The sequence below is a fragment of the Rhinolophus sinicus genome, linkage group LG10 (assembly GCF_036562045.2).
Source record: "Rhinolophus sinicus isolate RSC01 linkage group LG10, ASM3656204v1, whole genome shotgun sequence".
NCBI classification, from domain to species: Eukaryota; Metazoa; Chordata; class Mammalia; order Chiroptera; family Rhinolophidae; genus Rhinolophus; species Rhinolophus sinicus.
This window is the reverse complement of record NC_133759.1, coordinates 66,387,008-66,409,897: the sequence shown is the minus strand read 5'-3', so window position 1 is coordinate 66,409,897 and position 22,890 is coordinate 66,387,008. Positions and strand designations below refer to the sequence as shown.

The 22,890-nt window shown below is 35.6% G+C and overlaps 1 protein-coding gene across 1 annotated transcript in view; it reads right to left on the bottom strand.

Annotated features, from left to right (window-relative positions):
- Positions 1 to 5,021: 5,021 nt before the first annotated feature.
- The window catches only part of GXYLT2 (glucoside xylosyltransferase 2), a 114,159-nt gene continuing 96,290 nt past the window's right edge, over positions 5,022 to 22,890 (bottom strand). The window contains exons 6-7 of the mRNA XM_074313296.1: positions 22,524 to 22,696; positions 5,022 to 9,419 (exon numbers count right to left, since the gene is read on the bottom strand). Of these exons, the coding sequence (XP_074169397.1) occupies positions 9,237 to 9,419; positions 22,524 to 22,696 (356 nt within the window). The 3' untranslated portion in view covers positions 5,022 to 9,236. The remainder of the gene's footprint in view (positions 9,420 to 22,523; positions 22,697 to 22,890) is intronic.

The following is a 22,890-nucleotide window of genomic DNA, read 5'->3' as shown; positions in this document are numbered from 1 at the left end:
TTTGGGAAGGTTCTGGATGACTGATTCAATTTCCTTACTGGTGATCGGTCTGTTTAGATTTTCCAGTTCTTCATGGTTCAGCCTAGGAAGGCTATATGTTTCTAATAACTTGTCCATTTCTTCTAGGTTATTGAATTCTGTGGACTGAATAAATGGACTGAACTCACCAATAAAAAGGCACAGAGTAGCAGATTGGATCAAAAAACTAAACCCAACCATATGCTGAATATAGTCGTTCATAGTATTCTTGGATGATTCTTTGTATTTCTGTGGCATCCTTGATAACTTCCCCTTTTTCATTTCTGATTTTATTAGTGTCTTCTCTCTTTTTATCTTAGTGAGCCTAGCCAAGGGTTTGTCAATTTTGTTAATCTTTCAAAGAAGCAGCTCTTTGTCACATTAATTTTTTCTATTGTCTTTTTGTTCTCTATTTCATTGATTTTTGCTCTGATTTTTATTATTTCCTTTCTTCTGCTGTCCTTGGGTTTCATTTTTTCTTCTTTTTCTAGTTCTTTATGGTGTAACATGAGGTTATTTATTTGGGATTTTTCTTGTTTCTTGAGCTAGACCTGTAATGATATAAATTTCCCTCTTAAAACTGCTTTTGCTGCATCCCAAATATTTTGGTAGGATGTATTTTCATTGTCATCTGTTTCTATGTATCTTTTGAACTTTCCTCTAATTTCATCTTTGACCCGGTCATTCTTTAAAAGTATGTTGTTTAATCTCCATGTATTTGTGGATTTTCCTGCTTTCTTTTTGCAGTTGATATCCAATGTCAAAGTCTTGTGATCAGAAAATATACTTGGTATGATTTGAATCTTCTTAAATTTGCTGAGACTAGTTTTATGTCCCAATATATGGTCTATCCTTGAGAATGTTCCGTGTACATTAGAAAAGAATGTATAGTCTGATGTTTTAGGATGAAGTGCTCTATATATGTCAATTATGTCCATTTCATCTAATGTGTCATTTAGGGCTGCTATTTCATTATTTATTTTCTGTTTGGATGATCTATCCATAGCTGTCAATGATGTATTTAAGTCCCCTAGTATAATTGTGTTTTGGTCAATTTCTCCCTTTAGTTCTGTTAGTAGTTGCTTGGTATATTTCGGTGCTCCCTGATTGGGGGCATAAATATTGATGACTGTCTTCTCGTTGTATAGTCCCCTTTACCATTACGAAATGTCCATCTTTTTCTCTTGTTACGTTTTTCACCCTGTAGTCTGTTTTATCTGATATCATTATGGCTACACCTGATTTTCTCTGGATACTGTTTGCTTGGAGTGTCAATTTCCACCCATTCACTTTGAGTTTATGCTTGTCCTTGTAGCTGAGATGTGTCTCTTGGAGACAGCATATGGTTGGGTTTAGGTTTTTGATCCAATCTGCTACTCTGTGCCTTTTTATTGGTGAGTTCAGTCCATTTATTCCTAATTTTTAAGAAACCTCCATACTGTCTTCCATAATGGCTGTACCAGTTTACATTCCCACCAGCAGTGTATAGGGTTCCTTTTTCTCCACATCGTCTCCAACACTTGTAATTCCTTGTCTTGTTGATAATAGCCATTCTAACAGGTGTGAGGTGGTATCTCATTGTCATTTTGATTTGCATTTTCATAATAGCTAATGAAGTTGAGCATCTTTTCATATATCTGTTGGCCTTGAGAAAAGTGTCATTCAGGTCCTCCGCTCATTTTTAACTGGATCATTTAATTATTTTTGTTGAGTTGTATGGGTTCTTTATATATTTTGGATGTTAGCCCCTTATCAGAGATGTTGTTTGCAAATATTTCCTCGCATTTTGTTGGTTGTCTTTTTGTTTAGTTGATGGTTTCTTTTGCTGTGCAGAAGCTGTTTAGTTTGTTCTAGTAATTCATTTATTATTTTTGCTTTCCTTCCCTTGCCTTTGGGGTCAAATTCATAAAATTCTCTCTAAAACTAAGGTCCATAAGTTTAGTGCCTGTGTTTTCTTCTATGCAATTAATTGTTTTAGGTCTTTGATTCATTTTAAGTTAATTTTTGGTGTCAAATAACAGTCTAGTTCCTTTTTTTTTTTTTTTTTTGCATGTGGCTTTCCAATTTTTCCAACACCATTTTTTGAAGAGGGTTTCTTTTCTCCATTGTATATTTTTGACTCTTATGTCAAGAAATTAGTTGCCCATATATTAATACATGTAGGTTTTTTTTCTGGGTTCTCAGTTTTCTTCCATTGGCCTGTGTGTCTGTTTTTCTGCCAATGCCATACTTTTTTGATCATTGTAGCTTTTTAGTATAATTTGAAGTCAGGGTGTAGTATAATTTAGCATAATTTTTAGTATAATTTGATATTTCTGGTTTTGTTCTTTTTTCTCTGGCTACTCAATCTTTTGTGGTTCCATACACATTTCATAGTTTTTTGTTGTATTTCTTTGAAAACTGACATTGGAATTTTGATGGGGCTGCATTAAATCTGTATATTGCTTTGGGTAATAAGGCCATTTAAACTATGTTGATTCTTCCAATCCATGAACATGGACTATCTTTCCATTTCTTTGCGCCTTTTTCAATTTCTTTCAGTAATGCCTTGTAGTTTTAAGTGTATAGGTCCTTCACATCCTTTGTTAAGTTTATTCCTAGGTATTTTTTCTTTTTGTTGCAATTTCCAATATAACTGGGTTTTTTTGTTGTTGATATTTCATTGTGTACAGAAACACAAGGGATTTTTGTACATCAATTTTGTATCCTGCAAATTTACTGCATTTGTTTACTGTTTCTAAAAGCTTTTTGGTGGAGTCTTTAGTGTTTTCTGTATATAGAATCATTCATCTGGGAAAAGTGACAATTATTACTTCTTCGTTTCCAATTTCTTTCTCTTGCCTGACTGCTCTGGCTAGGCCTTCCAGTACTATGTTAAATAACAGTGGTAAGGGTGGGCATCCTTGTCATGTTCCTGACTGTAAGTGAAGAAAAGCTTTCAGTTTTTTACCATTGAATGATTTAACTGAGGGTTTGTCATATATGACTTTAATTATCTTGAGGTACTTTCCTTCTACACCTATTTTATTGAGTTTTAATCATAAATGGAAGTTGTCTAATGCTTTTTCTGTATCTATCAATATAATCATATGATTTTTGTCCTTTATTTTGTTAATGTGGTGCATCACACTGATTGATTTGCACATGTTGAAACTTTTGCCCCTGGAATGAACCCACTTGGTTGTGAAAGTATTATCCTTTTGATGTATTGTTATATTCAATTTGCTAGTATTTTCTTTAGAATTTTTGCATCTGTATTCAAAAGAGGTATTAGTCTGTAATTTCTTTTCCTTTTCTTGCTTTCTTTCTTTTTTTTTTCTTTTTGTATTGTTCTTGTCAGGCTTTGGTATCAGCATAATGTTGGCCTCATCAAATGAGTTAGGAAGTATTGGATCTTCTTCAATTTTATGGAAGAGTTTGAGAGGATAGGTATTAAATGTTCTTTGAATATTTGGTAGAATTTACTAGTGAAGCCATCTGGTCCTGGACATGTACTTTTGGGGAGGTTTTGGATGACTGTTTCAATTTCCTCAGTGTCTATTTAAATTTTCCAGTCCTTTATGATTCAATCTAGGAAGGCTATATGTTTCTAAGAACTTGTCCATTTCTTCTAGGTTATTGAATTTGGTGGCATATAGCCTTTCATAGTATTCTTGTATGGTCCTTTGTATTTCTGTGACGTCCATGTAACTTCTCTTTCATTTCTGATTTTACTTTGAGTTTGTTTTTCCTTAGTGAGTCTAGCCAGAGGTTTGTCAATTTTATTAATCTTTTCAAAGAACCAGCTCTTTGTTGCATTAATTTTTTCTATTGTCTTTTTGTTCTCTATTTCATTTAATTTTACTCTAACTTTTATTTCCTTCCTTCTACTGACTTGGGGCTTTATTTTTTCTTCTTTTCCTCATTCTTTAGGGTGTAATGTTAGGGTGTTTATTTGAGATTCCTCTTGTTTCTTGAGGTGGGCCTGTAATGCTATAAACTTTCCTCTTACTAACACTTTAGCTGCATTCCAAATTTTTTGATACATTATCATTCTCATTTGTCTCCATGTAACTTTTGATCTTTTTTTATTTCTTCTTTGACCCAGTCATTATTTAGTATCATGATGTTTAATCTCCATATATTTGTGTTTTTACCAGCTTTCTCTTTGCAGTTGATTTCCAATTACAAAGCATTGTGTTTGGAGAATATACTTGGTATGATTTCAATCATCTTAAATTTTGAGGCTAGTTTTGTGCCCCAACATGTGGTCCATCCTTGAGAATGTTCCATGGCAGTAGAAGAGAATGTATATTCTGGCAAGCAAAGCTTGTAAATATTGATTATGTCCATTTGTTCTAATGTGTCATTTAAGGCCAGTATTTCCTTACTTTTTATTTGGAGGATCTATCCATTGCTGTCAATGGAGTATTTAGGGTCCCTACTATAACTGTATTTTTGTCAGTTTCTCTCTTTAGTTCTGATAGTAGTTGCTTTATATATTTTGGTGCTCCCTGTTGGGTGCATATATATTAATGTGTTATGTCTTCTTGATATATTGTCTCCTTTATCATTATAAAATGTCCATCTTTGTCTCTTGTTACCTTTTATATCTTGAAATGTTTTGTCTGATATAAATATGACTATACCCTTTTTTTCTCTGGACACCACTTTCTTGGAGTGTCCTTTTCCATACCTTCACTTTGAGCCTATGTTTGTCCTTGCAGCTAAGATGTGTCTCCTGAAGAAGCATATACTTGGGTTTTGTTTTTTGATCCAACTCGCTACTTTGTGCCTTTTAATTGGTGAGTCTGTCCATTTACATTTAGGCTGATTATTGATATATGAGGATTGCTATAGTCATTAATAAAGCACATTTTAATGATTTTTAAAAGTAGCTAAGCTACTTGCTAAACCAAATATTTATTTACATAAAAGAACTAAATATTATTTAATATTATAAATTTTTAAACTTGAAATCTCATATAAGAAAAGACACTTCCAAAATAACACCAAAAGACATGTCTTTTTTAAAGCTTTTAATTAAAAAAAAAAAAGTAAAACAGATGGCATTATAAAAGACAAGACAGTATTTAAATCATAATATTTATGTTCTTTGTAATTTGCTGTAATAATTCCTTTTCTTTAGAGTATTTTTTTTAATGCTCATTTCTTCCCAAAGAAAAATTACTACAAAAAGTTTTTCAACATAAAAAAACGAATTCAGCATCTCCTTGGGAGCTATAAAAAATAGGTACACTTTTCAGTGAGAATACAAATATGTAAAACTGATGAAGCAGCAGTTTCATATGATTCTTATGTGTTCATGCATATGGTAATACAAACACAAATGCTTTATCTTGAATTCTCGAGAGACTATTTCCAGTTTCAACCTGTTAAGAACAAAAACTAGGACAAAGTTCTCTATTTGTTTGCCAGAGAATTCTCATCAGCTTTAAATACCAGTACTGCAATTGTGAAATGATATGACATAAGGTTTCACAATAAATCAATTTAAAAAGCACAAAAAATGCTGGTTCCTTCTTTAAAAGGCATGTGGTGTGTGTGTGTGTGTGTGTGTGTGTGTGTGTGTGTTATGTGCTTTTTAAAATGTTTGGAAAGTTATTATCATAAAGATTTAGGGATTAGAACTTAATCTGACCTGCACAGAGATCCCAAAATTCTGTCACTCTGCCACTAATGCTAAGCACCTTGGTACCACTCAGAAGCTGACATCCAAGACAGGAAGGGAAAGGAAAAAATGAAAAAGAGTATGATGATAAAGTAGAAAAACATGAGAAGTTCCCTACCATTCTGTTAAATGAGAATATGATGATTTGTGCTCCTATGTAATTCAACATATTCCTGAATTCAACGTATTTCTTAATTCAGTCATGAAGTCATGTTCATTTTGGTTTATTAACACACACAATTTATCTTTTTTTTGTGTGTGTGTGTAAGTATCAGGCAACATTCATACATTTACCTAAAATTGTATGAGTGTTGTCCTATCTTCTGGGTTGATTGGAGTGATTGTTCCATTAATGGATCACTATTTTATGACTATAAATACTGCTTTTTTATGGTTTGTTTTATGAACACCATAATTGCAATAAGATAAATACTCTCAAACATCTATGAGTTCATACAAATACCCATTTTAATAATAAATTCAGTAAAAGTCACAGCAATTTGCAGTGGAAGCATTGAAAATGTAACAGAAATCTCAAATAAATGTAAAGCTTGGAACATTATATGCTAAATGCAAATTGTTACTTTTAAAGTTGAAGGTAAACTTAAGTAGATTTTCTAATTAGTTAAATTTCTAAATATGAAATTTTCAACGTAAGTCTCAATTTCTGAGACATATATTGGAAAAATAAAAACTCAGCAAGAAATACATTGTCAGCATTTCTAGTGACCTGGCTAATAAAAATTTCAATCTCAATGCATACCAAAATACTGCCACATTTTGCTATTAGAAAGTGTTCTTTCATTTTCCAATGGAATTCTATATTCAAATGTATTCAACAGAACTTTAAAGGAAATGAGAAGAGAATAGGAGAGGACAAGACAGGAAAGGAGGAGAAGAGAGAACCAGTCTCATGTCCTTCCCATAGAGATTCAATGTGGCATATTAGGTAATACACAATTTGGCAAATTTCAGACCACAGACTGCATATTTTAGGAGTCCACTGAATTAAAATTTGTGGTTACTAAATTTCAAAGGCACTAATGTAGTAGTTTTCTGGGAATTATCAAAGGCAGAAAACATAGTTCCTCATGGTAACATCCTAACTAGAGAAAATAATGAGAATTTCAGGCAGCAGGAATTGGAAGAACCAATTTTCTCTAAATTCTCCACCAAATTAACTTAAAATTTCAGGATACAGCAAAGGGATTCCAAGGCAGAAAACCATACTGAATTCTAAGGTTTTACATTCTCATAATGCGTCATTCTAGACTGTTCTAGAGTTCTACGAGTATGATTGACCTTTACTGGAAATCCTTTCTGCATGTTCAGACCAGAACCAATAGTTGAGAATTGTGGGTAAACCTCATAAAAGGCATTGTTGTATTCAAAGTCTTTATAACAGATTTTTTTGTGGGACTCACCAAAAGAGGAAAGGAACTTCTTTAGGTCTGTGAGCCACCAACAAACCTGAGTGACATTTATGGGTTTCACTGGCCATGCTGACTTAGTACAAAGAAAACTGGAATAGACGTCAGGGAATCACAACCACATCTTGGCTCTATCACTAAAACCCTGTTTGTGGGTATATAGCATTTTCCCCCATCCAAAAGACAATAAAAAAAATTGCCCCACATCCATTAGATATAAAATAATAAATGATGTCACCTTTAGTGGTGAAATGATGAAACATGAAAGACAACAGTAAAGAGTTTCACATCATAATGATAATTTCCTTAATAAAAATAATAAACCACAAACTGATCAAAGGGAAAATATGGGATATTACTCTAACATTTTGGATTTAAAATTTCTACTACCATAATGGTTCTGTACATCAGTATTGATTGTTATCTATATATTTCTTTGCAGTGCTGAGATTTTCATATATTTTTTCAGGGCAAGACTTTATCTACTGATAGAGAACCTATGATGTCCTCCTGAATTTCAATATATAAGATACCAGGTTTACATTAACAAAATAATATTTTTCATCTTACACTTTCAGATTGCTGTCTATATATAATAAAAAGCATTTAATATGTTTGTTTCCAAATATTTCTCTGTAAAATAGGATGTATATTCTACATATCTGTATATCTTACAGAATAGCAGTTATATTGGGTATGTTTGTTTCTTTATGTTACAATTTACTTATTTACCCAGTGTAGATAATACAGGCCCCTAAGTTCACACGGCTGTTGCGAGCATCAAGGAGATCATTTATACACAAGGTTTTTGTTTTTTTTTTTGAAATAAATAAAGCATTATGAAAAATGCCCTTATGCTGCTACCAGTTACGTGAGCAACTAGGGCTTAAGTCAGATCCCTTTAGGGAACAGAATATAGAACTTCCTCTATTGCAGCTAGGTGATAAGACCTGCCTCGTTCCTTAGCTAAGAGCTGGGTAACTCTAGAGAAGAAAACAAAAATTTAAAGAGAACTTTCTAAGGCTGGTAGGAGGTTGAATTTTCTTGCCAATGGATCAACTGAACTATTTAGTCTGTACACATTAAATTTAAAGTTAGCCTTTAATTTCCAACTATTGCCCAATAGTTTAAAGAAGAGAAGAGGCCACACCCACTTATGATGTAACAGATAAAATGTTTTTTGTCTGTGGGTAAACACAAAATCACATTTCTTTGCTAAACAGACCCCGTAGGTTTAATACAATTACTGAATTTTCCTTCAAAAGCTATGGTTGCACAGATGTTTCTTATGATTTGGTCTTCCACAAATGTAAATAAGTTTTCTTAGAAAAACATCCCCACATATACTTCATCTTTTAACACTGCCCAGTTAACTGAAATCTGAATGTTTCTCTCAGATGTATTTTAAATAAAGCACTGTAATAATAACCATTTTGTGTAACTTCTTAGTCTCCAACATAAAAATCTCAGCCTAGGGGCCAGCTTTTACTCAGATTACTTGTTTTAGATATGTGTTACAATGGACGATAACCATAAGTAAATATAGAAATAGGAAAGAATATAGAAATTTAAAAATGAAAGGAACTACATTAAACATAATCTTTTTCACTGGTTGGTAGGATTATGGCTAATGTAATCTTGATTTTGGTTCACCGAACTACATTCTCTACAAGTTTTTAAAATTTGTTTGCTTGTTTTACAAGCATGTATTATTTTTATTACAACGGTAAGGGGGAGCCAATTGCATAGAAAGAGTTGCAGGGATACAAGATAAATATACTGCCTCAGATGCCACTGATATTTTCTCAGAAACTTAACAGGAATTGGAAGGCTGACAAAAAGTTCCTTTTGACAGCTAGCTCAACCTGCTTGAACAGTGTTAAATGAGTAATAATATGTTTTTTAAAAACCAGTGAGATAAATAGCACTTTAGAAAAAAAAATTAAAGCATGTTTCCTTTTAGGGGCAACTAATTTAGCAACATTTAACAAGGCTTTTAAAACTCAGTTGTCATGGAGCACCTTTAAATATTCACACAAAAAAAGATGCAGGCAGCTTAGAGATGACTATTTCCTTCTTCATGAGATGCCTAATTGACTTGCAACAATGCGAAATATTCAGTGCATCTGGTTGGGGCCGACATGGATGATGACATGTTTCTCATAAGCCCTTTTCATAGTTTTCTCTATTTGCTTCAGAAAAACTTGTGGGATTCGTCCACACAAAGTATGCACAGTTTCCAAAAACTTCAGTTGAAGAGGGTAATACATGGATTGAAAGAGATTGTCTTGAAAGGGAAACTAAAAGATAATTTTTAAAAAAAGAAAGAAAAAGTTTATTTTAGTTACTGAAATGCCATTTAAAATACAAATAACTTTTACTAAGGAATGAAACAGGGAATTACTGTAAGTACACAGGCACAGGTTTGTATATACATAGTGGAACATTTCTATGAGGATTGAGGTTCAAATCCTGACTCAATCCTGTGCAACCCCATGTAATCATTAACTCATTCTTGGCCTCAGTTTCTTTACCTCTGAAAAAAAAAAGGATAATTTATTTGGGTCCCTAAAGCTCTTAAAATATAAAAGCAAAGCATATCTCTAAGGACAGGTTGGTCTCTGTATAGCATGCTCTTGCTGAGTAGAAGCAAGACTCAAGTAGACACTTGAAATCTATAAAAAAGCACTAAATTTTTCATAATTTTTGCCTTTGTAGGAATCTTAATTAAGAAACTTTAGGGTATATCTATGACAATCTCATGAAGTCCTGAGTTTAGCAATTACTTTTAACATTTATTAGCAGTGAACTTTATTTTAACAATTCAAATACCAAATACTAATTGTTGGTTTTTCCTACTTAATATTGGGCCTTAAAAAAAAAAAGTTTCTTGTTTTCCCATGGAATGTGTCCATGACCAGTACTTTCCAAAATAAATCTTTCAGATTATTTAGTTATGAGCATGTGTCAAAGTTTTACTACAATCTTGTTGAAAGGGAAAAGGCCTCTAGTAGCCCAAGTCTAAGATTCATTTTTGGAAAGGACATTTTATACAAAAAGACTGGGGAAGAAAAGGAAATAAAGAACGGTGAAAGGTCAGTATACTCTTGCCTGACAGCAGAGTGGGTGGGTGTTTGGTTTCCTAGAACAAGTCTTCATACCTTTAAAGTTCATCAGAAATATTAGTTAAGCATGCTTATCAGAAACATGCTGGGAATTTTCTTTCTGGGAATTTCTTCCCAGAAAGAGATGATAAGTTATGTAATGCAAGATAGAGCTGCCTGCGACCGTGTTTGAGACACTTTTTCTTTCATAGCACAATTTAGATTATTGGTAAACTCCTTTTCACAACTATATCCTCAATGACAGGAACAGAATAGATCAAAACTATGGAGTCATCCTTGATTCCTCTCTCCTACATTCCTCAGCCAATCTATCAGCAAGTGCTCTAAACTCTCTCTTGAAAACATACCCTAGACATGGCCACTTCCCATCTTCCTGCTATCACACAAATGCATGCCAGCCCCATCACTCACCTGGGTAGCTTCAATAAATCTTATTAAAGAGCTTTTGCGTTTTCACCCACCAAGTTACCAAGGTGATATTTTTAAAGCATAAATCAGAGCATACCATTTTCCTGCATGGGCTTCTCATTGAAATTAGAATGAAAGTTCAACTCCTTTTGTGTCCTAAAGGCTTCATGTGACCTAGAACCCTCCATGCTCATATCCTCTCTCCCCTCGTCTTATCAATTTGTTTTCCCTGGCTTCTTCCCTGTCCTTAGGGTATACCACATTCATTTCTGCCTTAAGGACTTTCCCTGAGTTATTCCTTCTACTTAGGAGTACATTCCTGCAGGTTTCTCCATGGCTACCTCAATCTGATCAAGTCTTAGGCTTGCAAAGGCTGCCCTGAAGACCCCAGCACTTCCTTTACCTGTGACTCAGTCCACCACCCTGTTCGGGTTCCATTGTCTGATACAATTTTTATTGATTTCTTTGTTCATGTGAGCATCATCTGGATTCCCCTACTCAGAATACAATATATATATACAGTATATGCTTCATGGGGACTGGGCTTTGTCAATCTTGTTAAATTCTGACTTTGTTAGGATCTAGAATTAATTCTGAATAAAATAGGTTCTTCTTAGATCAAGTTGAAAGAATTATTGAAATAATGTCTATCTGATAGATGACTTTCTTTGAGTCATGATAGGAGGAGACTGCACTTACCTTTCACACAAACACACACACACAGGATTAGTGTGTGTGTGTGTGAGAGAGAGAGAGAGAGAGAGAGAGAGAGAGAGAGGTGTGGAGAAAGAGACGGAAAGGGAGAGGGAGGAAAGAAAAAGAGGGAGAAGGGAGAGGGGCAGGGAGAATATTTTCAAAGAGAGATGTGAAGAGAAAGAAATATAGTGAGAGAAAGAAAATGTTTATAGAAATAAAGAGAGAAAAAAAAAAGCAAGTGGTGAAATGTAAGAAGCATAGGGAGAGAGATAGTGTGAAACCGTTACCATCAAAACAATTTCTAATTATTGAGCACAATTTGTCAGGTGCTGTAGTACTAAAAGTTTAAAGACCATCATTGTTGAATTCTCACAACACTTTTATGAGGTAGCTAATATCATCTCCATTTAACATATGAGGAAACTGAGGCTTAGTAAAGGAAGAGCAGAGTTAATGACTAATTACCAGAAAGTGACAAAATTGGGACCTGAAGCCAGGTCTGTCCATTCCCAAAGCCAAGCCCTGACCCCACTGCCCTATGGTGCACAGCACTGTGGAAGGTCAGGAAATATGTATTTGATGATGGAATCTGTCTATATTTATTTACATTTCAGGATGAGGTTAATGATATTCCTGATTGAAATGCTTGAATGAAAAATGTCTGTTTAGGCCCAACTGAAGAACATCATTGAATGTATTAGACAGGATCATTCACGAAAGAGTTTTTTGATCCTCTTCTGATCCCCCAGAAAACAAACAAGATGCATTGTAACTCAAGAGCCACAGTTGCTCAGTCCCAAACCAGGGTTAACAGATCACAAATGAAACCTGAGACTAGCTCTGATGTACACATATCTGCTACATGCTTATTTAATATTCCATTTGTACTCCTAAGTGGGTTTGACACTGGAGTCGGTGTTTGAATATCTAAATGTGATGATATCACTAAGTACAAAACAAAAAATTTCTTACGTAATTAAATCACTTGGCCTTTAAAAACCAACAGATGGAAATGCAGGAGAAGAGGTGTTAGCTTATAGGCATGTGAAACTCTTTCCCTGCACAGAAGACAATCCTGGGAATTCCAGAGTTGGAATTCTCTGGAATTCTCCTTAGCAAAATATACATTTTTATAGAGACAAAAATGTATTATTATGTTGCAGGATTCATCCCCTACCTCATTCCTACCAAAGCCAGTTCATGAATCCATGAAGGTTCCTAGATCTTTAGGAGAAAAATCTCGAATAAAGTGTACACACTTTATGTCAGGGGTCAGCAAATTTTTTCTGTAAAAGGCTACATAATAAATAATTCAGACTTTGTGGGCTATATGGTTTGTCACAGTGACACATTTCTGCAGTTTCAGTGTGAAAATAGCCACGGACAATACATAAATGAATGGTAGTCACCATGTCCCATTGATTTATGAATGCTGAAATTTGAATTTCATATGATTTTCTCATGACTTAAAATATTCTTCTTCTTTTTATTTTTTCCAACCATTTAAAAAAACCATTCTTAGTCCATATGTCTTACAAAAACATGCAGCAAGCCAGATTTGGCACAAGTTTGCCAACACTTACACTATGTCTTGGAATTGTTTCAAAAGGAAAATCCTTAAAAGTAACTTCTAGTTTTCCCCTAGCAATCTCAAGGTAAAAGGCAATGTGAAATGCGGCATTTCCCAAAGTGTGGGATCCAAGATACAGTAATCCCTCCTTATCTGAGGTTTTACTTCCCATGGTTTCAGTGACACTCAGTTAACCACAGTCTGAAAATATTAAATGGAAAATTCAAGAAATAAACAATTCATAAGTTTTAAATTATGTGATGTGCTGAGTAGTGTGATGAAATCTTGTGCCATCCAGCTCTGTTTTGCCTGGAAATGAACCATTCTTTGGTCCAATGTATCCATGCTATATATGTTATCCATTGATCAGCTATCAGATAGACTGTCCTGGTATCTCAGTTCTTGTGTTCAAAATTTATTGTTATAATTTTCTTTTTATTACTAGTTATTGTTGTTAAACTCTTAATGTGCCTAGTTTATAAATTAAACTTTATCATAGGTATGCATATACAGTAATCTCCCCTTATCCATGGGGGATATGGTCCAAGACCTCCAATGCATGCCTGAAACTACAGATAGTACTGAACCCTAAATACACTATGTTTTTTCCTATACATACATAACTGTGATACACTTTAACTTATGACTTTCAGTCAAGATGGCCAAGTAGGTATATACTGTGCTCCCTTCCTCCCATGACTACATCAAAATTACAACTAAATTATGGAACAATCAACCTGGAGAACTATCTAAATACTAGCTGAATGGAACTCCCATAAAGAAGAAGCCACGGCATCGAGACTGGTAGGAGGGGTGAAGACACAAAATAGGCTGGTCCCACATGTGGTGGTTGAGAACTGGGAGGGATATCTCAGCTGCAGAGGTCCCCATGAGGAGCAAAGGATCCCAGCCTCATACTGGGCTCCCCAGTCATCAGTGCGGGAAGAGGAGTCCCCACAATATCTGGATATAAAAATTAGCATGGATTCTGCCTGGGTGACATAGAGAACTACTGGAAACCCAGATGTCTTCTTAAAGGGCCCACACATAGACTCACTTGTTCACAAACTCTCACCCTAAGCTCCAGCAAAGGGACAACACCTTGAAATGTGCCAGGGACATATGGGGAGAACCTGAGTTTTGTGGCTTCAGAGCAAGAGCTGGAGGGGCAGCTGACTGTTCTAGCGTTGAGCCCTCCTCCCACATAGCCTGCAGGCACAGGTGGGTACCATTATTCCTGGGTTGAGACCTCCCACACACACAGCCTGCAAATGTAGGCAGGCACCAAATCAGAATCTGTGTTAACCACTCACCCCACTCTGGTAACTTCCTGAGACACTGACCCACCCAACTTTCAGACTACCTGAACAACTTTCAGTGGCAGGCAGCTGGCCTTGGATCTCACTGCAGACTTTCCTAAAAACTCTCTAAGGTCTGCAGGCTCCAGACAGGCAGTGGTTGGCCTCGTAGTGTACTGCTGAGTGGTCCCAAGCTCGGAAATGGTGGCAGTGGGACTCAGTACACAGTGTGGCCTCTTCCACATGCTTCTGGGCCCAGTGTTGGCAGTTAGCAACCATGGATCACTTTGTAGCTACTACCAGGTGGTTCCAGGCTGGGCACAGGCAATGGTTGACCTTGGCATGCATCAGAGTCCTTCCCAAGGGGCCTCAGAACCAATAAACCCAGTGGCCAGCTTCAGACCACAACAGAGCACTACCTACTTAGCTCCAGAAAAGGTATGGCAAAGGGCAGTCTCAGCAGTCAATATAGCACCACTGGGGCAAATCTCCCTTTGTGGGGTCAGCTTCCAAACAGCAACTCATTCCCAGTGGTTGTGACCAGTCCTTAGAGCCAGTCAGCGTGAAGATCAAACACACCCCCTGATGTGCCAGCATCAATCAAGGGTAAACTACAACATGAGGGTACACACAACCCATACAAGGGACACACCTGAGCACCTGGCACAGGTGACCAAAAAGACTGCACCGTTGGGCCCCATAGGACACCTACCTACTACATAAGGCCACTCTACCAAGACCGAGAGACATAGCAGTTCTACCTAATACATAGAAACAAACTCAGGAAACAGGAAAAGATGAGAAAACAAAGAAACATGTCCCAAATGAAAAACCGGACACAATTTCAGAAAAAGAACTAAGTGAAAAGGAGACAAGCCATCTGCTAGATACTATAGAGTTCTAAACACTGGTTATAAGTATGGTCAATGGGCTTAGGGGCAGAACAGATGAACTCAGTGAGAACTTCAACATAGAGATAGTAAATATAAAAACTGACATACAACCATAAAACATCAGAAGTGAAAAATAAAATAACTGAAATGAAGAATACACAAGAAGGAATATACAGCAGATTAGATGAAGCATAGGATCAAATCAGCAATTTGGAAGAGAAAGTAACAGAAAAGACTCAATCTGAAGAGGAAAAAGAAAAAATGATTTTAAAGAACAAGAATAGTTTAAAGAATTTATGAGACTATATCAAGCATAACAATGTTCATATCACAGGGGTATCAGAAGAGAGTGAACAATTGATTGAAAGTGTATTTGAAAAAATTATAACTAAAATTTTCTCTAATTTGGCAAAGGAAATAGACATACACGCCCAAGAAGCACAGAAAGTCCCAAACAAGATGAACCCAAGGAGGCCCACACTAAGACACATAATTAAAATGCCAAAAGTTAAAGACAAAGTGAGAATATTAAAAGCAGCAAGGAAAAAGCAGTTAGTTACTTATAAGAGAGCTCCTTGTAAGACTGTCAGCAATTTCTCAAAAAAACTTTGAAGGCCAGAGGGATTGGTACAAAATATTCAAAGTAATGAAAAACAAGGACTTACAACCAAATTACTCTACCTAGCAAGGCTATCATTCAGAATTGAAGGAGAGATAAAGAGCTTCCCACACAAGAAAAAGCTAAAAGAGCTCATCTCCACCAAATCAGTATTACAAGAAATGTTAAAGGGACTTCTTTAAGAAGAAGTGTGTGTGTGTGTGTGTGTGTGTGTGGGGGAGAACATAAAAATGGATAATAAAATGGCAATAACTATATACCTATAAATAATCACTTAAAATGAAAATGGATTAAATGCTCCAATCAGAAGACACAGGGTAGCTGAGTGGATAAGAAAACAAGACCCATACATATGCTATCTAGAAGAGACCCAATTCAGATTAAAAGACAAACACAGAATGAAAGTAAAGGGATGAAAAAAAAAATTCATGCAAATGAAAAAAAGCTGCAGTAGGAATACTTATATCTGACAAAATAGACTTTAAAACAAAGGATGTAACAAGAGACAAAGAAGGACACTTTATAATGATAAAGGGACCAATTCAACAACAGAATATAACCCTTGTAAATATTAATGCACCCTACATAGAAGCATGTAAACATACAAAGCAAATATTGACAGAAATAAAGGGAGAGAGTGACAGTAATACAATAATGGTAGGGAAGTTTAACACTCTATTGACATCAATGAATAGATCATTCAGACAGGAAATCAACAAGGAAACAGTGGCTTTAAATGACACACTAAATCAGATGGGTTTAATTGATATTTTTAGTACAATTCACCCAAAAGCAGTGGAATATACACTCTTTTCAAATGCGCATGGAACGTTTTCCAAGATAGACCACATGTCATGCCACAAAACAAGTCTCAGTGAATTTAAGAAGACTGAAATCACATCAAGCATGTTCTCCAATCACAATGGTACGAAATTAGAAATCAATTACAAGAAGGAAACTGAAAAACACACTAACACAGGGAAGATAGATAACATGCTACTAAGCAATGAATAGATTAACAATGAGATCAAGGAAGAAAACAAAAGCTATTTTGAGAAAAATAAAATGCAAACACAATGATCCAAAATCTATGGGACAGAGCAAAGCAGTCCTAAGAGGGAAATTCAGAGTAATTACAGGCATATGCAAGGAAATAAGAAAAATGTCAAATAAACAATTTAGCTTTACACCTAAATAAACTAGCAAAAGAATAACAAACATAGCTCAAAATGAGTAGAAGGAAAGAAATAATAAAGACTAGAGTGGAAAAAGTGAAATAGAGTCTAAAAACATACAAAAAACAATCAATGAAACCAATAGCTCATTGAAAAGATAAACAAAATTGATAAACGTTTAAACAGACTCATCAAGAAAAAAAGAGAGAGGACCCAAATAAGTAAAATCAGAAATACAAGATGAGAAGTTACAACTGACACCACGGTAGTACGAAGGATTATAAGGAAATACCACAAACAATTACATGCCAACAAATTGAAAAACCTGAAAGAAATGGATAAATTGCTAGAAATACACAATCTTCCAAGACTGAGTCAAGAAGCAGAAAATCTGAATAGACTGAGAACTACTAATGAAATCTAGTGAGTAATCAAAAAAACTCCCAACAAACAAAAGTTCTGGATTGGATAGCTTCATAGATGAATTTTACCATTCAAAGAAGAATGAACACCTATCCTCAAACTATTCCAAAAAAATCAAGAGGAGGGAAAGCTCCCAAGCTCATTTTATGAATCCAGCATTATCCCAATTCAAAAACCAAATGAAAACATTACCAAAAAATATTATATGTCAATATCACGAATAAACATAGATGCAGAAATCCTCAACAAAATATTAGCGAACCAAATTCAGCAATACATTAAAGAGATCATACATCACGATCAATTGGGATTTCCTCCTGGGATGCAAGTTTGGTTCAATATCGTCAAACCAATTAATGTGATACATCACATGCAGAAAAAGCATTTGACAATGTCTGGCATCCAGTTATAATAAAAATTCTCAGCAAAGAGGGAACATACTTCAGCATAATAAAGGCAATGAATGACAAGCCCACAGCCAATAGCATACTCAGTGGTGAAAAGCAAAAAGCATTTCACTTAAGATCAGGAACAAAACAAGGATGTCCACTTTCATCACTTCTATTCTACATAGTATTGGAAATCTTACCTACAGTCATCAGACAAAAAAGAGGCAAAAGGCATCCAAATTGGAAAAGAAGTAAAACTGTCATTATTTGCATATAACATGATATTATATAGGGAGCACTATAGAGTCCACCAAAAAAACATTTAGAACTGATAAATGAATTCAGTAAAGTAGCAGGATACAAAATTTATATTCAGAAATCAGTTGTATTTTTATACACCAATAATGAACTATCAGAAAGACAAATTCAGAAAACAATCCCATTTACAATTGCAAAAACAAACAAACAAACGAACAAAAAAACCCTAGGAATAAATTTAACCAAGGAGGTAAAAGACCTGTATTGGAAAGTTATAAGACATTGAAGAAAGCAACTGAAGAAGATACAAATAAATGGAAGCATGTACCGTGCTCATGAATAGGAAGAATTAACATTGTTAAAATGTCCATACTACCCAAAGCAATCTATAGATTCAATGTAATCTCTATCAAAATACCAATGGCATTTTTTACAGAACTAGAACAACTACATCTAAAATTTCTATGGAACCATAAAAGGCTCTGAATAACCACAGCAATCTTGAGAAAGATGAACAAAGTTGGAGGTATCATGCTGCTGATATCAAACTATACTACAAGGCCATAGTAATCAAAACAACACGGTATGGCATAAAAACAGACACATTGAGTAGTAGAAAAGAATAGAGAGCCCAGAAATAAACGTATGCCTCTTACTCTATGACAAAGGAGGCAAGAATATACAGTGAAATAAAGACCAACCTTTTCAGTGAATGGTGCTAGGGAAACAGGAGAGATATATGCAAAAAAAATGAAACTAGACCACTTTCTTATACCACATACAAGAATAAACTCAAAATTGATTAAAGACTTAAATGTAAGACCTGAAAACTTAGAATTTCTAGAAGAAAACATAGGCAGTAAACTCTCTGACATTGCTCTTAGTAATATTTTTTTTCTGGTATATCTCCTCAGGCAAGGAAAACAAAAGAAAAAGTAAACAAATGAGACTACATCAAACTAAAAACTTTTTGCATAGCAAAAGAAGCTATCAACAAAATGGAGATATTCACCACTGACACCTCCAATCAGGGGTTAATATCCAAAATATATTAAGCACTCATACAACCTAACACCAAAAAGCAAACAATCCACTAAAGAAATGGGCAGAGGACCTGAATAGATATTTCTCCCAAGAGGATATACAGATGGCCAACAGACATATGAAAAGATGCTCAACGTCTCTAATCCTCAGAGAAATGCAAATTAAAACCACAATAAGCTATGACCTCAAACCTATCAGAATGGCTATCATCAATAAATCAACAAACAACAGGTACTGGTGAGGATTTGGGGAAAAGGAACCCCTGTGCACTGTTGGTGGGATTGCAGATTGGTGCAGCCACTATGGACAACAGTATGGAGGTTCCTCAAAAAATTAAAAATAAAACAACTATATGACCCAGCAATTCCACTTCTGGGTATTTTTCTGAAGAAATCCATTAACTCGAAAAGATATATGTATCCCTATGTTCACTGCAGTATTATTTACAATAGCCAAGATGTGGAAGCAACTTAAGTGTCCATCAATATACAATTGGATAAAAAGATGTGATACTTATATGAGGTGTGACAATTAAGTTTGAGAACTTGTTGTAATGATGTTGAGAATCTTTTTTGATATCAGAGGGATTATTCATTATGAATTTGTACCAAATGGACAAAGAGTTAACCAAGTTTACTATTTGGAAGTGCCGAAAAGGCTGCGTGAAAAGACTTGAATTTTTTGCCAATAATCCATGGCTCTTGCACCAGTACAACACACCAGCTCACACAGCACTATCTGTGAGGGAGTTTTTAGCCAGTAAACAAATAACTGTATTGGAACACCCTCCTTACTTACCTGATCTGGCCCCCAATGACTTCTTTCTTTACCCAAAGATAAAGGAAATACTGAAAAGAAGACATTTTGATGACATTCAGGACATCAAGGGTAATATGACAATAGCTCTGATGGCCATTCCAGAAAAAGAGTTCCAAAATTGCTTTGAAGGGTGGACTAGGTGCTGGCATCGGTGTATAGATTCCCAAGGGGAGTACCTCGAAGGTGACCATAGTGATATTCAGCAATGAAGTATGTAGCACTTTTTCTAGGATGAGTTTGCAAACTTAATTGTCTGAGCTCATATACAATGGAATATTGTCCATAAAAAAAGATGAAATTTTGCCATTTGTGACATGGGTGGACTTAGAGAGTATTATGCTAAGTCAGATAGAGAATGACAAATACCATATGATTTCACTTATATGGGGAATCTAAAAAACAAAATAAAAGAACAAACAAAACAGAAACAGACCAATGATACAGAGAACAAAGTGATAGTTGCCAGATAGTAACCAGGGACCTTGGGAATCTGGGTGAAAAAGGTGAAGGGATGAAGGTGAGGGGTTTAGAAAATAGTTGGTAACCACAAGATGGCCACAGGGTTTTGAAAATTAATTTGGGGAACGTAATCAATAATGTAAAGATTTTGTAGGGTATCCGATGGACATGTGTCCCATTTGGGAGACCACCTCAGGGATGATATAGATGCCTGATCTCTGCACGGTACACCTGAAGCTGAACAATACTGAATGCCAACTATAATTTTATATATATATATATATATATATGTATGTATATGTATATATATGTATGTATAGGGTTACAGGAAGCGGAGTACAGCATTAGGAATAGAGACAGTGGAAATGTAATGGCTCTGTGCGATGTCAGAGGGATATTGGATGGGTGGAGAGGGGTTCACACAGTGTGAGGGATATAAATGATAAACGTCTAAGTATTGCTTTGTCTTGTGCACCTGAAACTAATAAAATTTTATATATATATAAAGAAGTACAAATTGGTAGTTACAAAATAGCCATAGGGATGTAAATACAGCATAGGGAATATAGTCAATAATATTGTGATAACTATGTATGGTGTTGGGGGTGGGTACTAGACTTATGTGGGAATCACATCTTAAGTTATATAAATGTCTAATCGCTATGCTGTATACTGGAAACTAATATTGAATGTCAACTCTAATTGAAAAATAAAAATAAATAATGAAAAAATTTAATTTCTAAATTAGGCACACTAAGAAATTAACAATAACTAATAATAAATACAACGACTATAACATTATACTCTAATAAAAGTTATGTAAATGTACTATCTTTTTCTCAAAATATCTGATTATGAAGATGGCTACGAAGTGACTAATGGGCAGGTAGTATGTGAGATTTCATCACGCTACTCAGAAAGGTGCTCAATTTAAAACTTATGAATTATTTATTTCTGGAACTTTCCATTTAATATTTTTGGACCACAGTTGACTTCAGGTAACTGAAACTGCAAAAAGCAAAACCATGGATAAGGGGGAACTACAATATAGGAAAAACCATAGTATATATATAGGGTTCAGTATTATCTGCAGTTTCAGGTATACACTGTGGGTCTTTCAGGTACCCCCCATGGATATGGGGGGACTACTGTACTAGCAGGCAGCACTTGATATGATTTTAGGTGGTGAACCACAAAGTAAGTTTATTTCAACCTTTCCATTTACTGCAAGAATATAGTTCACATATCTTTAACTCCTCCATGACATTTGCTAATCAGTCTCTTCAAGGTAGTAAGAGGGGGCCTCGGGTCTTGAGGAGTCCAGTTCTAGGCCAGAATCCTGTTTGTGATTTCTGAATCAACCATAGGATATTACAAGGCTGCCTGTTGGCTTGTGGGGAAAGGCTGCCATCCCTGCACCAGACCTGGTACACAGGTACTGTACTGTAGTTCTCTTGAGGGAGTTGCAGTTACAGGACTCTGCCTACTTCTCATGCTCATATGTATATCTGAATTCCTGTCCCAGGCACCTGCATGTGGAGGCCTGCTGGGGGGTGTTACATTTTCAATTGTGCCTTCTTTCCTTCTCATTCCCCCTCCCCTGGCCTAGGGGTCCATAAAGATGCAGGAGTCTTGAGATGATTCCTGCCTCTGTGCTGCGTCCACTCAACCTCCACCCAGCACTCTTTGGTAGGTAAAAATGGAACACCAAACACGGGGAAGCTGGTGCCTCTTTCCCTCTCCTGCCTGTACTATTGCAGTACTTAAATAAAGACTTGACTGTTATTTTCAGTTTGACTCCTCATCCTAATTGACTACCTCCACACCTGACTGTTCAACAGGGTGGAGGTGTCGAGCAGGCAATACACTTAGCTTGAAATAAATAATATTATTTTATTGTTATTGTATTTTCTTTACCCTAACCCATTTCCCTCTATCATGGCAAATGGCACAGGGTTCTCTTTCTTATATGAAATGTCCTCCTTGAGTGAATTTATTTAAGGGGAAAAAAAACCTGAGTGACTTATTTAGAAATACTAAGTAAAAAGTGAATATAGTATTAGGGGGTAAATGCATATACTGAAATAGAGTGACTGAGTTTGGGAAAATCTGGTATAACTCCGTACTCTGGGAAATTATTTGGCCTTCAGAGGGCACGGTGACTAAAGCATCCACAGTGCTTCATGCTGACAAACGTGTCTGCTGAGTGGTGGTAAGAACACACTTACATCCCGTATTGCTTCATAGAGGGCTTTGAAAGTTGGCTGTTTGTCATCATGGAAGACGCCTCGGTTCCCATGCAAAACAGACACCCCTTCAAGCTCAGCCTCTCTGCAGTTGCTTCCATACATGCAGTGGTCGGGACGGTAGTTCCATGGGCAGGGGAACACATAGAGACACTCTGGTGATGACAAGAGAAAGACACGTGTCCACGGTCAGCGCCAGTTCTCTTCTACATGCCTAGTGATTAAACCAGTTTCTATAAACTGCACACGACATGTGATTCAAATGCATGAGTGTGGTTATGACTCATAGACCAAATTTCACCACACTTGTTAATATTCTGAGATCAGGAATTGAAGGGGCACACAGTGA